The sequence below is a fragment of the Lipotes vexillifer genome, unplaced genomic scaffold (genome assembly GCF_000442215.2).
Source record: "Lipotes vexillifer unplaced genomic scaffold, Lipotes_vexillifer_v1.1 scaffold90, whole genome shotgun sequence".
NCBI classification, from domain to species: Eukaryota; Metazoa; Chordata; class Mammalia; order Artiodactyla; family Lipotidae; genus Lipotes; species Lipotes vexillifer.
In genome coordinates, this window is record NW_006782310.1 from 4288202 (window position 1) to 4310149 (window position 21948).

The following is a 21948-nucleotide window of genomic DNA, read 5'->3' on the forward strand; positions in this document are numbered from 1 at the left end:
AGGGGCCGGGGCTGCTGTTTCAGTCAGCTCAGGCTGCTGTAAATGCCACAGACCACTCAGTGGCTTAACTAACAGATGTATCTCTCTCGGTTCTGGAGGCCGGGAAGGGAAGAGAGGCTGATTCAGAGGCCAAGGCCTAGAACGAGGACTGACCCAGTGTGACAGGGTGAGTTCCTCAGTTCTCTCTTCTCCAGCCCCAATTCTGGACCTCTTCCAAGCATTCCGATCAGGGACAAATTTGAACATGCTCAGAGAGGGAGTCCCCAGGATCAGGAATAATTCAGCCTCATTGTCAGGACCCACTGTCGAGTCTTTAAACATGTTACAAGAGTCCATAGCTTTGAAGCAAAAGTTCAAGGACTTACTTGGGTTAAATTAAAAGCACAATCTTGTCAAACAACTTTACTTGGGGCAACAAGTGAAGTATAATTTAATTCAACAGGAAATATCACACTTGGAGGGAAAACAAAAAAACCTCCTTAAATTAAAGCCAAACATTCTTTCCAAGGCCCAACACTGACATTTCCAGATTGACAGAATGAGTTTGTTTCCATAAAACAAAATCTTGAGTCCAAAGTCTGCCTTTGAAACAGTTCTCCACTTCATGCTCCATTTCTCCGGGCTCAGGGAACGATGCTTGTGGCCTTCCTCAGGGCCAGATAGCCTGTGACCACGTCGGATGGCAGCCGCCGAATGTAGGAAAACTCCTCGATGGTGCTGAAGCGCAGCTTGCTCTGGGGGTCAGTGTAGCTGGCCTGGGTGAGAAACAGGCACAGAGAAGGGCAGAAAGTTGTTGTTGGAGTTGAGATTTCAGATCAAGATGAAAATTATTTTTCTGTTTTACTGAAACTGAAAAATGTCTTCATCATGTCTGACTCTGTCACCAAGAATGCTAAATCGCTCAGTTTGGCAAAGACACATTAGTCTTCCCAGACTTGAGAAAGGCTTCAGGGTATGGACAGGAGGAAGGGTGAATAACCACATCAGACACCGGGACTCTTCTGGTTGGTGCCTCAGGGCTACCAGCAACAGGTCCAAACTGAATTCACGCTGATCATCCCTCCCTGATCCCTGCCTTCAAACTCCACCTGCTTCAAGCAAATGCTCCCGATCTATCACCCAAGGCCGGGGCCCCCGCGCCCGCCCCCCGGGGCGGGGGGGGGGGGGGGGGGGCGGGCACCCCATCCCCACACCACCTACTCCCAGTGCGCTGCTCTCTTGCTCCCCTTCACCGCCCCCAGGTCACTTCCATGGCTGCCTGGGCTACCCTGCAGTGCTGGACTGGCCACCCACCCTCCTCCACTGGAAAGGGCTGCCATCCGACACCTGCAGCCAGGGGCGTCTTTATAACCTGCAGCTCCGATCATGTCTTTCCTCATGAAACCTCTCAAGGGCCCAAGTCTGCAGCATAGCTCCTCAGGTCCTGCCTGGGCCCCTCCTTCCGAGCCTCTGCCTCAGCCACATGTCCCCACCGTCGGGTTCCAACCACCTCGGCTCTAAGCGCCTCCCTCCCGTCCTGCCCATTTGCCCTTTCCTTGCCCACTGACCGCCTGCTCATCCCTCAGGACTCAGCCCCCGAAGTTGCATCATCGGGGAAGCTTTATCTGCCCCCACAGGCAGTCAGGACCCTATCCTCACGTTCACCTCAGCACCCCTATCTCCGGTGGAATGCTTATCTCTGTCGCTCTTACGTTTATTATCTGTGTGACTCTGCCTGAAGTCTAGGCTGTGAGTCTCCACGAGGCAAGAACCCTGTGGCTTGCTTATCACTGGATCCTGGCTGTACTGTCTCCTAGTGCAATGCAGAGCGCACAGTGGGCCTTCAGCTACCATGAATGAGGGATGAGTGAATGAACAAACAAATGAACGATGGGGAGAGTCACAGAAAAGAGAACTTGTTTCCCACTGATATATCAAAATTCTCTTTTGGTCTGTTCTCCCCATGTGCAGAGCGGAGAAAATATTCACTTACTATCTACCTCAAGGCACATGGCTCCTACAGATTTTGAAACAGAAAACATGAGGGTGAGTCATTTGGTGCTCCTTTAAAAAATTATAAAAGATGCCATTAACGTCTAGACAGATAACAGCCAATTCTTCAGGTGTGGAATATCTGCGCCAGTGCTGGCTGTCTCTGCATGGACCCAGACGTGCTGTGATCTAAGGAGGGAGGGAGGCTTGGTAAAGAAGCAACAAGCTGAAGGGAACTTAGCCATGGGTTTCTCATGCTCTAAAAAGTCTTCAGTTCCATCACTGGGGATCTTCCTAAGGTATTTGAGGTCTGTGTGTCAGGAAAATGAGATTACTTCCTAAAAAGCTAAGATTAATTAAAGTTCTATATAAAACAAAACTTTGATCCTTTGGCTTAATCTAGATATTACCTTTCTGTACCACATTTCCTTTCATGCCACTCATATAAAGGAAGGCTTAACTGGAAAAACAGCAGCAGGTCCCTTCTGAGGGCTCCTGGCCATGAGGCAGTTAGATGTACTAACTGGCAGGGGAGCTGCCCTGCAGTTCCGAGCAGGGGTGCAGGCGTGTGCATCTGGCTTTGATTATCTGGCCTCCATGGATGAACCAGCCCTGGCCTGGTTCCATCTCTGTGGCTGCCTCACTCCCACCACCAAACTGTGCCAAGCCCGCCCGCCCAGGTTCAGGCCTCACTGCCAAGAAGGCTGCTGAACAAATAATGCGGAATACAGAGAACTGCTGCACCAACAAAGAGGTCAAACAAAAACTTGCACGGACCAGACCTGACCTAGTATTCTGAACAGAGGGAAGGAGGCTGGGTGACACCTCAGAGATGAACAAGTGAAGAACTGGACTCCTGCGGTCTGCCCTCCTCTGGGCTCTGTCCCTCCAGCCTGAATGAAGCAAAGGCCCCCTGCCCAGAGGGCAGGCAGCAAACGGCTTTTAATGCCTCCCTTGTTACAGGGGGACAGGCAGTATATGCTGCTCCCCCATCTCACCCAGAGCCGCAGTACTTTCCACAGCCTTGTAACAAGGGCTAAACACAGGTGTGACCCTGCATCCCTTCCGGCCAGGCCCCAACACAGGGGAAATGGCCACTGGCTGGACAGATGAGCCCGGCTTTATTTATTTATTTATTTATTTATTTTGCGGTACGCGGGCCTCTCACTGTTGTGGCCTCTCCCGTTGCGGAGCACAGGCTCTGGACGCGCAGGCTCAGCGGCCACGGCTCACGGGCCCAGCCGCTCCGTGGCCTGTGGGATCCTCCTGGACCGGGGCATGAACCCATGTCCCCTGCATCGGCAGGCGGACTCTCAACCACTGCGCCACCAGGGAAGCCCTAAACTTTTTTTTTTTTAAGTACTGGGTTGGCCAAAAAATTTGTTCAGGTTTGTCCATAAGATCTTACGGAAAAACCCAAACGAACTTTTTGGCCAACCCAATACAATCATCTCTAAATTGCAGGATTTTTTTTTTAAACTTCAGCAATAAAAATGGGAAATTGTTGTTTCTTTCATGTTCTCTCATATAGTTAACAAGCAGAGGAAGGGAAACTAACACTCAGGTCTCCTGCTTTCGGGAGCAACCCTCACTCCAGGCTGCCCACATGGATGCCCCAGGTTGCAGCCGCTCTTAAATAACTGAGTGAATGCTTCCGCACAAACCCATTACCTGTTCAGAGTACACGGGCTCTGGCAGGACCAGTGTCAATACCCAACACTTTCTAAATAGACAGTACCGTGAAATCTCCTTTTCAGTTCAATGTTGTAAGACACAGAGATGTAATTATACTCACAAGAAGACCTGAAACATCAGAATACTTCTTAGCTGGTTTAAAGGATGGAGGAGCATCAATACTGAAGTCTGGGAAAAAAAGAAAAAAAGAAAATAACTAAACTGGCTTTAAAACATTCAGATCCTTTCCCTTTTTTTTTTTCCTAAAGTACTGCTTGATAATATTCCTGAACTTTTTACTCTGCAATTCAGTACTCAGAGAATTCTCTGGGGAAATAATGCAGGCTGTCATAGACCAAGTGCAGCCTCCAGATCCAGCTCTGCCCTGTCCCCAGGGACCCTCCACTCCAGCAGAACCACTGGAAAGCTCATCTGCCCACAAGCTACTTTCACTGTCTCCAGTTACATGGACTGATGTGATGAGATGCCAAACAATCCACTAATTGGAACTGAGCATCCAGACACTGGAATGTCCACACCCAGGCAACTGACTAGTTCACTTGTCACCCGTCTGAGTCACCCCCATGAAAGACGTGCAGTGGGGCAAGCGATGGAAGGAAGTTCGAACCTGTACTTTCCATGGAAGTTGAGCAGAACATGTAACACAGATCTGGAAATACTGCAGCATACTACTGCTGCAGATTGAAATGTTAACAGTGACACTAAAAACCACACATCCATGACAACGCAAACACACAGGTTCAACACAGAATATAGCTATGAGGAAATATACACATAATCTCCCTATGTGGATGCCGCTGTAAAATTCCCAAGCTAAAAATTGTTTCTACATGAATGCAAACACAATAATGTGGGTTTGTTATAAGAAAGCTGCTAGTCTGACATTATAAACACATCGGAGGTTCTAGACAGCTCACAGTTAGGATCATTCAGTTGCCATGGCAGTGCCCTTTCAGAAGCCAGAATCTGTTTCAGGTTCTTCCAGGTTCTATTCTTCTTGCCAGCCGCTGCGCCACCATGGCCAGAGTGCTCGAGGCGAAAACACGGATTGGAAGAAACAGAAATCAGTGGAGATGATCATTTCAGTACCTGACATTTATGCATATTCATAACTGTAATAAACCCCTCATTCAATCAGCAGTCAGTGTACCCTAAGGCTTTTTTAAAAAGTATTACACCGTACACTTTAATCTTACTTATAAAAAAACACAGCTTTTGGATTGTCAAAACATATGTTAGTTGGTGATGGAGTAGAAACAAAAGGTTATTTTTCTTTATATGCACATAGAAAATCACATCCTTTATTGGGTCTAACTTTATGGAATTCACTCATGAATTTCCCACTACTTTAAAATAAATTTACTACAGAGTTAGATTTAAACTCATGACCACATCTCCAAACTCCTTTCTGAGGGCCAGTCTCCACCTTGTAAATTACTGGTGCTCCAGGAAAACCCAAGGAAGCCTCAATCATGGCACAGCAAGCCTTCTGGAATTTTTGTTTTCTTTGTTGTCTCATGACGATGACAAAATAAAATGGAAGGAATACAAAAATCTGTTACAACTGTTAGCGCTGTATTTTCAAAGCTAATTAATGAAAAATAAACTTCAGTGGTATAATCTGAATCATGTAATTTATCCTACCCCTCAAGCACTCCTCTTTTAGTTAATTATTTCAAGCCTCATGGAAATCTTATGAAGGAGGAAAGTGAACAGCCATCGTGGAAGCGACCCACTCTCAGGATGGTCTCCTTTAATGAGCTCCACAAAGGACACCAAAATCCTTGGGAACTGGCACACTGGGAGGTGAACAGGAAGGGCCTTCTTCTGCCCCTACCCCTCCTACAACAGCCCACGGTGGAGGAGGTGGTGACCTGGGCTGATGGAGACGGGGCACCAGTGCTGCCTGGGCTGCAGGCCCAGCGAGATCAGGGGCCGAGGTATAGTTGTTTGGTTTTTTATTTCTAAAACACCTTAGGTGCTTACCACAAAGTTGGGATCCTTAAATGGCAAAGGTTTGGCAGCTTTTTCAAGCGGTCCTGTGCTAAAATCAGAGGGCACCATTTTATTCTCACTCACGCCTTCCATGCTGATACCCTTAAAACATAATAAGAATAGTACGAGGTCAGTGTCCTTCAGCTGAGCTTCCGAACTCAGCTCTCAACAAGACGTAAGATGACGGCACCGGACACGCGAGGGGAGACGGTGCGCCCAGAGCCCCAGCGGGCGGCCTGCACCGGGGGAGAGCCTGGAAGCAGCACCCGCTGTGCAGAAGCCACAGAAGAGGCAGCCAGGACCCCAGCCGCCAGGCTTCCTGGCTCCCCTGAGTGCCAAGCACAGGTGTCTCACTACTACAAGATGGGTGCTACTATCCCCAGTTTACACAGAAGAAAACTGAGGCTCAGGTATACGGGTTCAAGGCCACACAGGGATTACCTCTGGATTCAAACCCAGGTGGAGGCAATTCCAAAGGCCCCGCCATCTCCGTGACACCACATGGCCCCTACTCCTGCCTGTCTTGTCAAATTGTGTCTTGAAACATTAAGACAAAAAAAGGTCCAGCCCCTTTAAGGGTCTCATTGGCTGGAGAACCCAGGATGGAGCTGGTATGCGTAAGGGCACAAGGGGATGTGGGCATTCTGAGCACGGAGAATAAAGGGAGAGCAGGCTGGGGGCCACGGTCAGCTGGCTGCGGCAGAGAGTGCCCTGACAAGCAGGCTAATGCACTTTAAAACAAAAAACCTTTGAAGCCAAGAATCAGGAAGAAAAAACAAGCCAAAGGAAGAAATCACTTCTGATTTGTAATGCTACCTCCAATCTTCCCAGACCGCAATAGACTGTTTTTTAATTGATATATAATTTATACAGTGAAGTGTGCAGATCTTAAGTGTAGGTTTCATGAGTTTCGCCAAATGCTTCCACTTGTGTAATCCATGTCCCTAACGAGGCAGAATATTTCCATCATCTCAGAAAGTTCCCTCACGCCCCTTCCTAGTCAATACCTTCCAACGTCAGGCAGCCACTGTTCTGATTTCCACCACGTTACTTTGGCCTGTTCTAGAAATGTATATGAGCGGAGTCCGACAGCATGTACTGTTTGCTGTGTTTGGTTTCTTTAGCTCAGCATAAAGTTTTTGAGGTTTGTGCATGTCGCTGCATAGATTGGTAGTTTGTTTCACAGAATTTGTATACCACTCAGCAGAGCGGTATTCCGCTGTATGGATGTATCACAATGTGTCTGTCCATTTTCTTGTTGATGAAATGTGGGTCATTTTCGGTCTTCAGCTATTATAAATAAAGCTGCTGTGAACATTCTGTACAAGTCTTTATGTGGACATGTGTCTTTACTTCTCCTGGGTAAATACCTACTAGTGGAATGGGTTATAGGGTGAATAAACTTTATGAGAAACTGACAGATCAGTTCCCTAAATGGCTGCACTCTTTGACACTCCCAGCAGCAGTGTATGAGAGTTCTGGGGGTGGGGGGGGGTGGGTGAGAGAGGGACCACCCACCCTGCTGCAGTAGTTCCCCGAACGGTTTCTTCTCACACACCTTCCGAGACTCCTCTCCAGGGTCTCTCCTGTGGGCCTGTGCTCCCTCTCCTCTGCCCACAACCCCTCTTCTATCTGGACCGCCTCTCACCTTATCCTCCCCCTATTCACGGTCTTTCCTGGTCTTTCCTAACTTTTCACCCCTCCAAGGCCTAGCTCTCTAAGAACTAAGACGCCTCCAATTTCTCATCCTTTTCCCACCATCTATAGCCACAGTTCTCTCTCTCTTTCTTTTCCTATCCTCCCCTCCCTCCCCTGTCCTTCGCCTGTGTCTGGCCCTTCCTCAGCTCTGGGGTTCAGGGGAGGGCCTCAGAAGCACACATCTTGCCCTCTCTGTTTTCTAAAGCACACTCAGCGACACACTTCTAAACGTAAACTTGACGTAACTCCCCTATTTACAGCTCATCAGTGCTTCCCACCGCCCTGGGAATTAGGCACAAGTCTGGCCCCCTGGCCTCCTCTCCAGTCTCCCCTCTTGCTCCCCCTCCCTCCTGCATTTTGTATTTTCTGGTCCAGAATCCATGGAGTCATTTTCTGTGAGCATAAAGAGTTTCCATTTTTTCCATTTTTATTTATGCTCCACTAAAATTTCCATTGGGATTAGTCCATGTCAGTTTTACTTTTGCAACAAAGATTAGATTTAGCATTTTGTACATAACCAACTTTCTATTGCCCTTGTGATTTTTCCTTCATGGTCATAATATTTCTGCACATACATGTGTCCTGGGAGACCCAATCTGATGAGGAAGATTTGATTTTTCCCATCACATTTAATCAGTAACCAACGTTAGCTTGAGTAGTTCTGGCCAGTTGTCAATGTTATTTAGTGTTGACTAGTTGTAAGAGTAATATCATAAATTGGATACATGACTGATAGTTAGTATTTAAGTCTTGGTTAGTCACTGAACTAACAGCAGCTTTGTGAAACAGGCAGGGAACAACAGACCAGAAGAAGAAGAGACAAAGGAGAGAGGGGAGCAGATGAGGGAAGGGACAGATTCCAAGGGTGAGAAGGCACAGGGGGTCAGAACAACCTGCTTCACCATCTGGCCCAGGCTTCCGTGCCCTGCATCTAACCCAGTGCCTGGCACAGAGTAAGCCCCAAATAATCACTGACTGATTAACTGATTGGAGTTAAGGAATAAGACAACGCAGCGTCACTCCATGGCAGCATCAGTATTCGAGATGTGTATGCTCTGGAGTTCACTGTAAGGAATCGTCTCTGGATGGGGTGCAGTGGCCAAACCCAAAGAAACACAGGAGGGATAATTCAGAAACGACTGGGCTTGGTTACCTATAGGGCACAAGGGAACAGGGTGGGAGGAAGGGGAGATGGGAAAGGACGAGAGAGGAGTAAACTTCTCCAAGTATAGTTATTTGTAAAGTTTTGACCTTTTGAACCATGTTAAAGTTTCACATACAAACAAACAAATAAATAAAACCAACCAGCAAGGATCGGGCAGCAGATAGAGAAAATGGAATACAAACAAAAACAAACCGATTTAACTGAGGTTTGAATGAATAACACAACCACACTGAAGGGGAGGAAGGGAGAAATAACGTTAGTGATGTGAACATAGTATTCTTACCATATAACCTAAGGTTAGAGGCAAAAAGAACCAGGAAGAATTGGTAGGTTTGTTTCTCACAAGGGCACCGGTTAATAATTCTGAAACTACACACCTTCTAAGATGAGGCAAATAAGGAATGAGGGGCGGCTAGAATGAACCTTGTGCTATTGGATGGAAATCACAGTTTAGCAATAGGAATTCATGGTTTCTAACATATATACAGACAGAGAAACAGAAATGGATACAGAGGCATTAAGTGATCCAGGCTCAGTGTTTCCTGAAACTCATATCCAATGGCACTGGAAAGTCCAGATATCACCTACTGTTATGAAAACATAAAAAAACAATAACAGAAGACTGGGACCTTCAGAAAGAAAAGGGGAACAATGGAATGAGTGAAAAAAAATGGGGTAAATATGATAGACTATCATTAGCCTCATGAGTTTCTTAAATTCTATCTGATGTCAAAGCATGGGGGTGCTTACAAACACACACACACACCTACATTTCCTAGCTCTTCCATGGAGATGGCTGGGAACAATAAATAATAGGGACACCAGGTATAGATCCTGGTTTCTAAATATTGTTCTCCAAGAACTAGTAATCTTTGAAGAAATGGCTGATTCCAGGGCTGGGGCAGGAAAGTACAAGATGAGCCTTGTGGTGCCAGAAAGTAAGAAAACGCTTGTATCAGTTTGCTAGAGCTGCCTAACAAAATACCACAGACTGGGCGGTTTAAATAACAGAAACTTATTTTCTTACAGTTCTGGAGACTAGAAGTTCAAGATCAAGGTGTCAGCAGGGTTGGGTTTTCCTGAGACCTGTCTCTCTCTCTCTTTTTTTAAAATTGTTTTTTAAATTTTTATTTTATTGAAGTATAGCTGATTTACAATGTTGTGTTAATTTCTGCTGTACAGCAAAGTGACTCAGTTATACATATATATACATTCTTTTTCATATTCTTTCCCACTACAGTTTATCACAGGATATTGAGTATAGTTCTCTGTGCTATACAGTAGGACCTTGTTGTTTACCCATTCTATATATAATAGTTTGCACCTGCTAACCCCAAACTCCCAATCCATCCTCCCCCCACCCCGTCCCCCGGCAACCACAAGTCTGTTCTCTATGAGATCTATCTCTTTGGCTTGTGGATGGCCATCTTCTCACTGTGTCCTCACATGGTCTTTCCTCTGTATACACGCCCTCCCCACCCCACCCCTTTCCCTCTTCTTATAAGGACACCAGTCATACTGAATTAGGGCTCCGCCCTCATGACCTCATTTAACCTTAATTACCTCTTTAACGGCATTATTTCTAAATACAGTAACATTCTGAGGCATACTGGGGGTTAGGACTTTAACATATGCACCTTGAAGGGACACAGTTCAAGTCCACTACAGCACTCAAAAAGTGATGGGCGTAAATTAAAGGACATAGGAGTCAGTTTGAAGAGGTTCCCACTGGCCAAATCTGGACAATTTGCTCAACATCATGAGTCAGTAGGGAAATAGAAATCAAAACCACAATGAGATATCACTTCACACCCACTAGGATGGCTACACTCAAGGACATAATAATGTGTTGGTGAGGATGTGGAGAAACTAGAACCCTCATACATTGCTTGTGAGAATGTAAAAGGGTGCAATCACTTTGAAAAACAGTCTCCTGGCACTATTTACAATAGCCAGGGCATGGAAGCAACCTAAGTGTCCATCGAGAGATGAATGGATAAAGAAGATGTGGCACATATATACAATGGAATATTACTCAGCCATAAAAAGACATGAAATTGAGTTATTTGTAGTGAGGTGGATGGACCTAGAGTCTGTCATACAGAGCGAAGTAAGTCAGAAAGAGCAAAACAGAAACTGTGTGCTAACACATATATCTGGAATCTAAAAAAAATTGGTTCTGATGAAACTAGGGGCAGGACAGGAATAAAGACACAGACGTAGAGAATGGACTTGAGGACACGGGGTGGGGGGGCAGGCGGGTAGAGGGTAAGCTGGGATGAAGTGAGAGAGTGGCATGGACATATATACACTACCAAACGTAAAATAGATAGCTAGTGGGAAGCAGCCGCATAGCACAGGGAGATCAGCTCAGTGCTTTGTGACCACCTAGAGGGATGGGATAGGGAAGGTGGGAGGGAGACGCAAGAGGGAGGGGATATGGGGATATATGTATACATATAGCTGATTCACTTTGTTATAAAGCAGAAACTAACACAACATTGTAGAGCAATTATACTCCAATAAAGATGTAATAAAAAAAAAAAGTCTGCTGGGTCCTCAAAATGTTAAACATAGAATTATCATATGACCCCCAAATTCAACTCCTAGGTATATATACCCAAGAGAATTGAAAACATATGTCTATGCAAAAGTCCATATAAAGTCCATAGAAGCGTTATTCATAATAGCTCAAAAGCATAAACAACCTAAATGTCCATCAACTAATGAATGCATAAACAAACTGTGGCTTATCCATACAATGGAGGATTATTCAACTGTAAGAAGGAATGAATTACTGATACATGCTACAGCATGGATAAACCTTGAATATATTATGCTAACTGAAAGAAGCCAGACACAAAAAGCCACATATTGTATGATTCCACTTATCTGAGGTACCTAAAGTAGTCAAATTCATAGAGGTAGAAAGCAGATGAGGGGTTTATCAGGAGCTGGCAGGACAGGGGAATGGGGAGTGACTGGTAATGGGGAGGGGGTTGCTTTGGGCGGTCATGGAAATATTCGACAATAAGATAGTAGTGATGGTTGCACAACTCAGTAAATTTACTATAAACCACTGAACTGTACATTCTAAAGGCGTGAATTTTATGGTATGCAAATTATATCTCAATAAAGCTGTTACAAATAAACAAACAAATAAACGTATGAAAGACTGAATGAAGAAGGCTAGTAATGTGTTGTAACCCAGAGAACAAAATGAGAATGGACGGATACAAACACTGATTGTAAGAATGCAAAGGAAATGGGAGAGAAGAGAAAGCTCTTGCTCACAGCAGGATTCTAATAACTGTAGAAGGAAAGAAGGAATTAGAAAATCACTGTTTGGCAACCACCACTATAATAACTGTTGCAGGCAGGAACCATCAACAGACACTAAAAGTGGCTGGCAAAAGTGTGAAGAGAAACAGGATGTACACAGTCTCAAGACACTGATACTTTAAAACAAACAGGAAAATAATAACTTCATAGTGGAGAAAACTGGCAGACACTAACTTACTAAGTGCTCACAGACACATCATGCGCGACGGGATGGATCGACATCAAGTTCCACGACATGAAACACGGAGAAGGGAACAGCATCCTTCTCTGCTCCTGCCAAACTGTATCACCCAAATCCAATCACGAGGAAATATCTGACAAGCCCGAACTGAGGATGAGTCTATGAAACACTGAGCGGTGCCCTTCAGAAGTGTCATGGTCATGAAAGATAAAGACTGTTCCACATGCCAGGAGGCTAAAAAGACATGACAACTAAGTGCAAAGTGTGAGCCTAGGCTGGACCCTGGACCAGACAAAGGACGAGAATAAGGTCTGTATATGAGGTATCAGTGTCGCTTCAACGTTCATTCCCTAAATTTGACCACTGTACTGCTGTTATATATGTATGAGAATGCCTTTGGTTTTAGGAAATCCACACTAAAATATTTAGAAGATTAAAAAAATACAGTGGCCATGTGAGACCCTCCCCTGCACACAGCCAGCTGCCAACCTAACAGCGAATGAGCCACGGGCCCTGGGGAGGAAGCAATGGCTGGCATGCAGGTGGAGAACAGTGACAGGGACCTGCTCTGTCAAGAGGTGGTGGCGGGCTTCCCTGGTGGCGCAGTGGTTGAGAGTCCGCCTGCCGATGCAGGGGACACGGGTTCGTGCCAAATTCTCAGTCTCCATTCTCCAATATTGTTCTCTATTTTACTTCCAGTTAAAATACAGAGGCTGCTCCTATTTCACATCTAGTGGAAGGAAAACAAGGCCATATTTGAAACTAACTCTCTAGTTCTTGAAATGATCCCATTCTCAGAGCCTGCATAAAAAGAGAAGAGAGAACCTTAGACAAATGTAGTTCTCGGCACAGGATAATAAGTTCTTCAGATGTGTGAACTTGAATTACTTCCTGTTAAAAAAAAAAAAAAAAAAAAAAAGAGGTGGTGGCACAGTGCTGAAGGGGGAAGCCCAGGCCCACTGGCTGGAAGGCCTGTGAGGTGAGCAGGCCACCTGCCAGTGTCAGAAGGATAGGGGCTGTTTTCCCCAGGAATCCGACAGCTCACAAGGGCACAGCAAGACACCTGCGAGGAGCAGCCCGGTGGGTGGGGGCTGCCAGGAGGCTGGGCCTCCAGGGCAGCCTAAGTTAAGGGAGAGAGGGAAAATCAACCCTGCTAACTATGCAGTGAGCATCACGTCAGAGCAGAAAAGCCAAGCCAGCCAGGGCCAACTCAGGAAAAACAGGTGGAATGTGAAAGAGGTTTCCCGCGGCCAGATCCACTGTAAGTTTCAACTTCATTTGAGTTTTTCATAAAGAAAATGACTGCTTACATAATGTTTCCATCTGGGAGAAAATAGACAAACGGAACTGTTCAGAAGCAAAGAGGAGATACTAGAGGGAAACGAAGAACCAGGCCCCAAGGCCTCCTATGGTGATTCCAGAACTACCCATGGAACACGCCTGGGTTGCAGGCCACCGTCCTCAGCAGGGACCTCGGCTTTTTCTCGTGGGCCAGAACAGCCTGCGTTCCTCCCTCTCTGTGTCTGCTTCTTCCCTGACTCCTAGTGGGGGGCTCAAAGACACCAGGTGCACAGTGAAATCCCGGGAGGGAACAAGGGCATCCTTTGAGGTCGGCTGTTTGCTCCCAGGCCCCGGGAGACCCAGGAGGATGCAACAGGAACACCTCACTGGACTTGGGCAGCGGTGCGGCCCCAGAGGCGGCGGAGGAAAGCAGGCGCCTTGCAGCCCACATGGGTTGGCAGGTCTGGGCGCCCGCCCCCAGGAGAGGACATGCCAGCGGACAGAGGACAGAGGACGGGAGGCAGTGGGAAGAGAGGGTCAGGAGTCTGCATCAGCCGCTCCAGCAGCAAGAAGCAGGTGAGAGTGATGCGCTTGAGCGCTGACTTCCAGAACGGAACCCTCCTGTTCGTCTGGTCACCTCATCCTTATCTCCTCCCTCATCAGCAGGCCAAACCCCCGCTGAGGAGTCACGCTGAGGATGGGACAGGAAAGGACGCCATCCTGACACCAACTAGGCCACGTCAATCTGGGGCCGCTTGCTGCCTCTGCAACAGTGAAGGCTCGCTTCCCTCTCTGACCAGATGCAAAAGAACACCTGACTCTGGGCCCTGAGCGGGGGTTTTCTGCTTTTCTTTCCTCTTTAAACCCACCCTCCATGGTACTGCGCCCTCGTTCTTCCCCTCCCCTGGGCTTCAGCCAAGCTGGACGCCCGGGTCTCTTAGTGATGGGATGAGAGGGAGAGACGTACATCAAGGGGAGGTTCAAGTCTGTGAGGCTGGGCTGCAGTGAAGTGCAATCTGAAATGATGTATAGTTTCCATGTTACTAAACCACTATTAACACTAAGAGACTTTAGGAGCTGAACTGTCCCGCCCCAAGACACAAAAGCCCTGAGATCAGAGGAAAGGAATGACGCCCGGCCCTAAGGGCTGTCCCCTCTTTGCAGCTCGAAAAGAGCTGATTAAGCCCCAAGGAAGAGGAACCCGGCCTGCCATCAAAGGACTGCTCCAGAGTCAGCTCGCCCGACCAGAGCCCAAATGCACCACTTCGTGTCTCCTTGGCAGTCTGCAGGGCCCTGACTCAGACTGAAAGGGGGCCTTCTGTCTGTGGTTACACAGAAGGGAGACAAATGCGCTCTGTCTTATCATTCATGAATCCAATGCCCCGTTACATCTATCTAATAGTAGTCTAGATTCAAATACCTGACCCTAGTCTAAAACTGCAGGGTTACTGTAGGGTTACTTGAAACACCAAAAAAGTGAGATGCAACCTAACATTCGATCAAGTCCATTAAAAGCACTTAATTCCTTGAGAAGACTATCAACATAGAGAAAGGGTCAAGAAACAGTGCTAAGTGGGACTTCCCTGGCGGTCCAGTGGTTAAGACTCTGCACTTCCAGTGCAGGGGGCGCAGGTTCGATCCCTGGTCGTGGAACTAAGATCCCACATCCCATATGTTGGGTGGTGCAGCCAAAAACAAACAAACAAACAAAAAGAAAACAGTGCTAAGTGAAAAGCAGGGCATGCAATGTTATACACCAAATACAGTTTATGAAAAAGTATATCAACACGTAGAAAACACAAATTATAATAATTGTGGGGGAAGAAGACTGGCTGACGTTTTGTGTTCACTTTAAAAATAGAAAAAAGAAAACTAACATTATCATGATTTTTTTAAAAGGTGGGGTAGAATGATTATTTTTTAGATGAATAAATCAAATCAGTCCAGTGTTCTCTGGATGCCTCCAATTACAGAAGATTCTACCATCACCGGCACTCTGCACTAACCTCCTAAAGAAGCAACTGCTGCCTCTCAACTTATTTAAATGCTTTGCTAACTGCTTCACCATCACAAATCAGCCTGTTAGGTAACACTCAGTCTATAGGTCAATTAGGTTTCTCTGTAGATTTTATTAACTTGAATAGGCACTTGGAAAGTCTAAAATGCCCTGTATTGAGCTAATAAAATTCCCCCACAAAGCTTTTCTCTGCACCTTGGATTTGGTTACATTAGAGATCCAATTACATCTTCTAAGGTAGAGACTGGTAAGAGTGATATTAAGAGAGGCAGTCAAGGAAAAAAAATGTGGACTCTGGACGGTCTGTCTGGGTCCCAATACTGACCCTACGAACTTGTTAGCTGTGTGACCATGGAAAAGTTACTTAACCTCTCTATGCTCCTGTCTTTTTACCTGCAGAATAACAATTCACAGAGAATTAAATGAGATAGTACTTAGAAAGTGCCTAGAACGACATTTGGTACACACTAAATGCCCAATAAATATTATTATTATTTATCATGACTTCTTTCACTTTAGCACAGCACAGTGTATCTGTTCTCCAACCCAAGTTAACACTAATCATTTTCAAAATATCATGACCAGAATGGATGGGAGATGGCACTTTCCAGATTATGATGTAATTAATCAATAACTATATTACTTATACTGAAAATATAAATCCAAACACAGAATTGTAATTCTGTGACAATGTGTACAACTTAGCAAGCATAAACACCAATAATTTCTGCTGAACTAAAGATTCATCTTGATGGAATAATAAAACAATGTTGTTTTAGTCCTATTTAATACCATTTTCTAGGGCTGACATAAAGGAGACGTCTATAAATGCTTTGCTCAGAATACTTTTAGATCAAAAATATTCCCTTCAACCCCTGAGGACTTCCAAGCAGAAAGCCCTCTAAATTTCATCTAGTCACTCAATTTTACTTTAGAAATAGCATGCACATTCTGGGAAGTAAAACCCACCATAAGAATCCATCGAGTTATTTTCACCAATTTCAAAAAGCACTCTAATGTCTATGTAAATGTCCTTTATAAATTTTTAAACGCCACGAAAGTTTTACAGACACTGCTCTTTTGTAAGACACAAAATAGCGGAAACTACTGAAATTTCGATACTGAAAGATCTCTAAAGTCCCTTTTAACTCAAGAATTACAATCATTTATATTTAAAAAACCCACTCATTTCTCACTGATGAAACCTTGAGCAATCTGATACATGTACATGGCGCCGACTCTGGAAGGCCTTCCCCATCCAAACCCACCACCCCTCAAAGGCCACCTCTAGTCCCGCTTCTCCCTCCCCACCTCTCCTTCTCTGATGACCATCACCTACGCTGAATCCTCACCTTCCTGTGTCCCACCACTAAGGCACCAATAGCAGAGAAGACCTATAATCGGCTTTGGGACATGGCTAGAAATGACGAGATTTTCCTGTTTCAGATACGTGATAGGTAGAATTCAGAGATGGCCCTTAAGATTCCCAGCCTCTGGTGTACACACACCTTCTCCCCATTTTTAAGCAGATGCACCACTAATGTACGTACCACTGTGAAGGGATCTGAGATATATTTAAGGGCTTTGCAATATATATCTTATATTTGACATATAATTAAGGTCTCAAGTCAGCTGATCTTAAACAAGAGACTATCCTGGTGGGCCTGCCCTAATCACAAAAGCTCTCTAAAGGGTCAGAGTCAGAAACAAGAGAAGTCAGAGACATTTGAGGTGTGAGAGAGATTAGACACAAAAGAGATTCTCCATAGCTGGCTTCACAGATAAAGAAGATGTGGTACATATATACAATGGTATATTACTCAGCCATAAAAAGGAACGAGATTGGGTCATTTGTAGCGACGTGGATGGACCGAGAGTCTGTCATACGGAGTGAAGTAAGTCAGAAGGAGAAAAACAAATATCGTATATTAAGGCATATATGTGGAATCTAGAAAAAGGGTACAGAGGAGCCTATTTGTGGGGCAGGAATAGAGATGCAGACGTAGAGAATGAAAGTGTGGACAGGGGGTGGGGGGAAGTGGGGGTGGGATGAATTGGGAGATTGGGATTGACATATATACACTACCATGTGTAAAATAGATAGCTAGTGGGAACTTACTGTATAGCTCAGGGAGCTCAGCCGGGTGCTCTGTGGTGACCTAGATGGGTGGGAAGGGGAGAGGGTGGGAGGGAGGTCCAAGAGAAAGGGGATATGTGTATACGTATAGCTGATTCACTTCGTTGTACAGCAGAAGCTAACACAACATTGTAAAGCAACTATACCCCAATAATAATGAATAAATAAATAAATAAAGATGGAGGAGGCCATGTGGCTAGGAATGTGGACAGTGACAAATCGACAGCAAGGAGACAGGGACCTCAGCCCTACCACTGCAAAGAACTGAATTCTGCCAACAACCTGAATGAGCCTCAAAAAAAGATTTCCCCCCAGAGCATCCAGGCAACAAACTAGCCCAGCCAACTCTTTGATTTCAGCTTGGTGACACCCTGAGCAGGGAACCAAACCACTCTTGTTGTGCCAGGACTTCCGACCTACAGAACCAGGAACTAATAGGTGTTACTTAAGCTACTAAATTTGTGGTCATTTGTTCCGACAGCAATAGAAAACTAATACAATATGTGTAGGTCATTCTCTCCTCCTGGAAGGATTTTGGGATGGCAGGGACAAGCTATAATCCCTTGAAATGTCTTAAGCATACTGCTGAAGACATAACAGAAATAAATTCTTGCTGACTGAACTCAACTGAAACGGGACAGATAAGGGTCAATTCAGGAAGACTCCAGACAGCCCTCAGGGCAGCATTGCCCAAATGCCTGCATTCGCTGTGGACAAGGGAACCAGGATGGAATGCTATGTTAGAGCAGGAAAAAAACAACAACAACTAAGACTCCTTTCTGGAGATAGAAGTCAAGTTTGTTTCCTCCTTCATGAGATGCTGAGGGTGGGAGTCAGGTAACTGGCTGTATACCTCATTAGTTAAATGCCAGCTGGGAAGAGGAGAAGAAAAGAATTCACTATTCCAGGGAATGCCCTTCTGCTCCTAGCCTGAGGGCTCGCGGAGGCTGATGAGATGGAGAAGACCCACAGGGAGTACCTAGGCAGCCCGTCCCCTCACTGAGAGCTCTAAGGCCACCAGAGTTGTGATTTCCACCAAGCTGGGTTACTGGGATTTCCCAGCATCCTGAAGGCATTCGTCCACTCTCTGAAGCCTGCTGTGGAGGAGCCGATGATCAATGCTACCTTTAGGGTCAAAACAATCATTCCTCCCAATATGTACTGACTACATTCCTTGGTCTCAGCGCAGCTGGATATCAACATGCACCGTGCACATACTGGGAGAAAGTACTCGCAATGCATATATCTGGCAAAGGACTCCAACCAATAATATATAAAGAACTCCTATACATTAACAATTTTTTTAAAAAAACCCCCAAAACAACAACACAATGAGAAAAAAATCAGGCACTTCACAGAAGATATCGGAATGGTCAAGAGCAAATTAAATAGTGATGACATCATTAGTAATCTGAGACACAAAAATTAAAACAAAGAAATACCATGACACAACGATCAGAATGGCTAAAATTAAAGACTTGATGCCAAGTATTGTTGAGGATGTAGAGCAACTGGAACTCTCATACTCTGCTGCTCAGAATGCACAATAGTGCAACTACTTTGGGAAATACTTTTTAACAATTTCTAAGTTCAATGTGTGTCTACCTTATGATCCAGCAATTCCACTACTATCAATTTGCCCAAGAGAAATGAAAGCATGTATCTACCCAGATTTTTAGGAATGTTCAGAACAGCTTATGCACAAGAACAAAAACTGTAAACAACTCAAATGTCCATCAGTTGTGGTATATTTACACAATATACTCTATGTACTGATACAGGTAATAACATGAATGAATGAATAACTCTCACAAACATTTTTTCACAGAGAAATCCAAACAGACACAAGAGAATATGCTCTGTATGACTCCATTTATATTCTGCTCAAAAATGCAAAGTCAATCTATGGTGAGAGATGTCAGAGTACTGGTTACCTCTAGCAGGCAGGGAAGAGAGTACTAACTGGAAAGGGTCACCAGGGAATATTCTGGGGCTCTTGGAAATGCTCTCTATCTTAATCTGGATGGTGGCCATATCGGTGGATACATATGTAAAGTCATTGATCAGTACTCTTAAGATTTGGGCATTGTACTGTATGCAAATCATACATCAATAAAGTATTTTAAAAGGAAAAAAAATGCACTACCAATTATCGACGGAGGAAGCCATAGAGAGTTAATATCTCTAGAATGTCGTTCTGGGTTTAGGATGCCAAGCCATGCGTTGGAGAACACAGAATAACACACTCCATCTTTGCTTTCTCATTGCTTTATAGCTTTTTTTTTTTTTTGCGGTACGCAGGCCTCTCACTGTTGAGGCCTCTCCCGTTGCGGAGCACAGGCTCCGGACGCGCAGGCTCAGCGGCCATGGCTCACGGGCCCAGCCGCTCCGCGTTATGTGGGATCCTCCTGGACCGGGGCACGAACCCGTGTCCCTTGCATCGGCAGGCGGACTCTCAACCACTGCGCCACCAGGGAAGCCCTCTCATTGCTTTAAATAAAATGAAGCAGCCAAGAAAAGCACTCATCAACCAAGCTACTCTTCTGCTGAAAATTCTTTGCTGGAATTGCGGAGCCCCGATCGCCCAGATGCTGTGAAGTCTGTGCCAAGCGCTGTGCTCAGAGCTTAGGACCATGATCTCATTGAATCCTCATAACAACCGCATGAGGTAAGACCAAATCCACTTTGGGACAGGGAAACTGAGGGTCAAAAAAGCACTTTTCTGAGGATGAGGGAAATCATCTGTATCAATACATCTTTGTGTTCCTCAACACGGTTCATTAGGGCGCTCTGCACCTCACAGGCACTCGGTAAATGTCTGCAGAATGGACGAAGGTGAGACAGGAGAACTTCTGGTTGACTGAAACTCACATAAAGAAAAGTCCCGAGCCTCGCTCTAATCCCGACCCCGACGGGAAGGGGCGTCCCTACTAGTAAGGCAATAACAACCTCCCCACCTCCCCAGTTCTCCTCATGGACAATGCAACGCGGGTCATTCTTTAACCAAACTCCACGTATGCAAACTAAGGGGAAAAAAATGTTTCATTTGCACCAGACACCTGCGTTTACCCAAGAGGTACGACTGCAGGGTCCCGCCCACGCGAGGCGCCCCGCCTCCCAGTGCCCGGCCCAGCAGCCCGGCGCATGCGCTCTCCGCCCCGGCAACGCGCAGACTAGGGGAGTGACAGCGTACCTGCGCAAAGCCAGAGGCGGACACCTTTTTCTTCTTACTGGCGGTATAGCCCCCGGCGCTGCTGCCATTGTGGAAAGGACTGGCCGGCCTCTTCTTGCTGTTCCGGGGTATCCCCGGAGTGGAAGTGGTGGCCACAATTGGAATTTGAGCCGCCATTCGTACCCCGAGTCTTCCTCCTACCCCCCCTCCCCACTTGGTCCCACTGCAGGCCCTGGAACTTCCGGCCCGCCGTTACTTCCGTCTTAATGTTTTTGAAAACCCGGCCTGGACTCCGAAAGCTTTTGTTGACTTCTCTCGGCCGAATCTAAAAGGCGGAGCTCGGAGCTGTCTCTTCCTTCCGGGCGGGAGGGCGTCTGGCGGGCGGAGTGCTGCTGTTCACGAGCTCGGACCCGGGCACGTGCTTGGACGTCCCCAGGGATTGAGGATTAGAACATACCGTGATTTTTTTAAAACAACTGGATTTTTGAAAAGTTAATCACCACGTTGTCTCTTCTCACGTTAAGTCAGAAGATTGATCGCTTTTGATGTCTCTAAGTGTAAAGGTAAGGTCATTCTCTGTGGACTAGACAGACCGACAGACTGCCAGCATTCCCCTTAGTAGCGGCCTTGTCGCGCAGAAGTTTGTGTACCCTGGTGCCCAGATGGATTTGAAGGGTAGGGTGGTTCTTAACCTTGAAGGAGTCACGGACCCCTTTGAGCATCTCAGCTCCCCTTTCTGCCCCCCCCCCAAATTATACAGGCACAGACAAAATCTTACATACAGATTTCAGCAGTTCACAAATTTGCTAAAGCCTATTTATGAACTTCAGTGGAACACCCCTCCCTCTTGTTATTTTTGCCACATGATACTCTATACTTCTTCAAATCTTCATGACATAAATTACATGGTTTATAATTGGTTGGTTCCTTTCTTATTTGGTTTCTGCTAGAAGTAAGCTCTAAAAGGGGAAGGCCAGTTTTGTTTTGCTTACATTTCATTTCCAGGTTCACGAGTACCTTGCAAGTCGTTGGTACATTATAAGTATTTTTTAAATGAAGTAATTAAAAAATGAAAACCCCTTGCAGTAATTGGTTGAAGCTTCTGTGTTCTGATACAGGAAAGTAGTATTTATGAATCTGGATACTTGAAGGAAATAGGCTGCAGAATGACTTACAGGTGAGAGAAAGAGAATAGGAAACCAGTAATAATGTTACTGACATCTTTTCTCCTTTGGAGAAAGGAATAACCTACCAGTGTTGAAGTGTTCCCTCCTGTACTCCAGTCTCCACCCCT

At 45.7% G+C, this 21948-nt stretch overlaps 1 protein-coding gene across 1 annotated transcript; it reads right to left on the reverse strand.

The window, feature by feature from the left end:
- Positions 1 to 389: 389 nt before the first annotated feature.
- On the reverse strand, positions 390 to 20955 carry INO80C (INO80 complex subunit C). The gene is made up of 5 exons (XM_007455202.1): positions 20676 to 20955; positions 5653 to 5763; positions 4584 to 4695; positions 3767 to 3834; positions 390 to 755 (listed from the first exon to the last, which is right to left on the reverse strand). The coding sequence occupies exons 1-5, from the start codon at positions 20829 to 20831 to the stop codon at positions 624 to 626; spliced, it is 579 nt and encodes a 192-aa protein (XP_007455264.1). The 5' UTR covers positions 20832 to 20955; the 3' UTR covers positions 390 to 623.
- Positions 20956 to 21948: the final 993 nt, after the last annotated feature.

Bases quoted from the DNA above. Each gene is read 5' to 3' on its own strand.
- INO80C (XM_007455202.1), bottom strand. From the start codon at position 20,831: ATGGCGGCTCAAATTCCAATTGTGGCCACCACTTCCACTCCGGGGATA. The intron at 5,764-20,675 runs GTACGCTGTCAC...TTATGTTTTAAG, and splicing joins CCGCCTCTGGCTTTGCGCAG to GGTATCAGCATGGAAGGCGT. The intron at 3,835-4,583 runs GTGAGCTGTCTA...TTTTTTTCCCAG, and splicing joins GCAACTGAATGATCCTAACT to ACTTCAGTATTGATGCTCCT.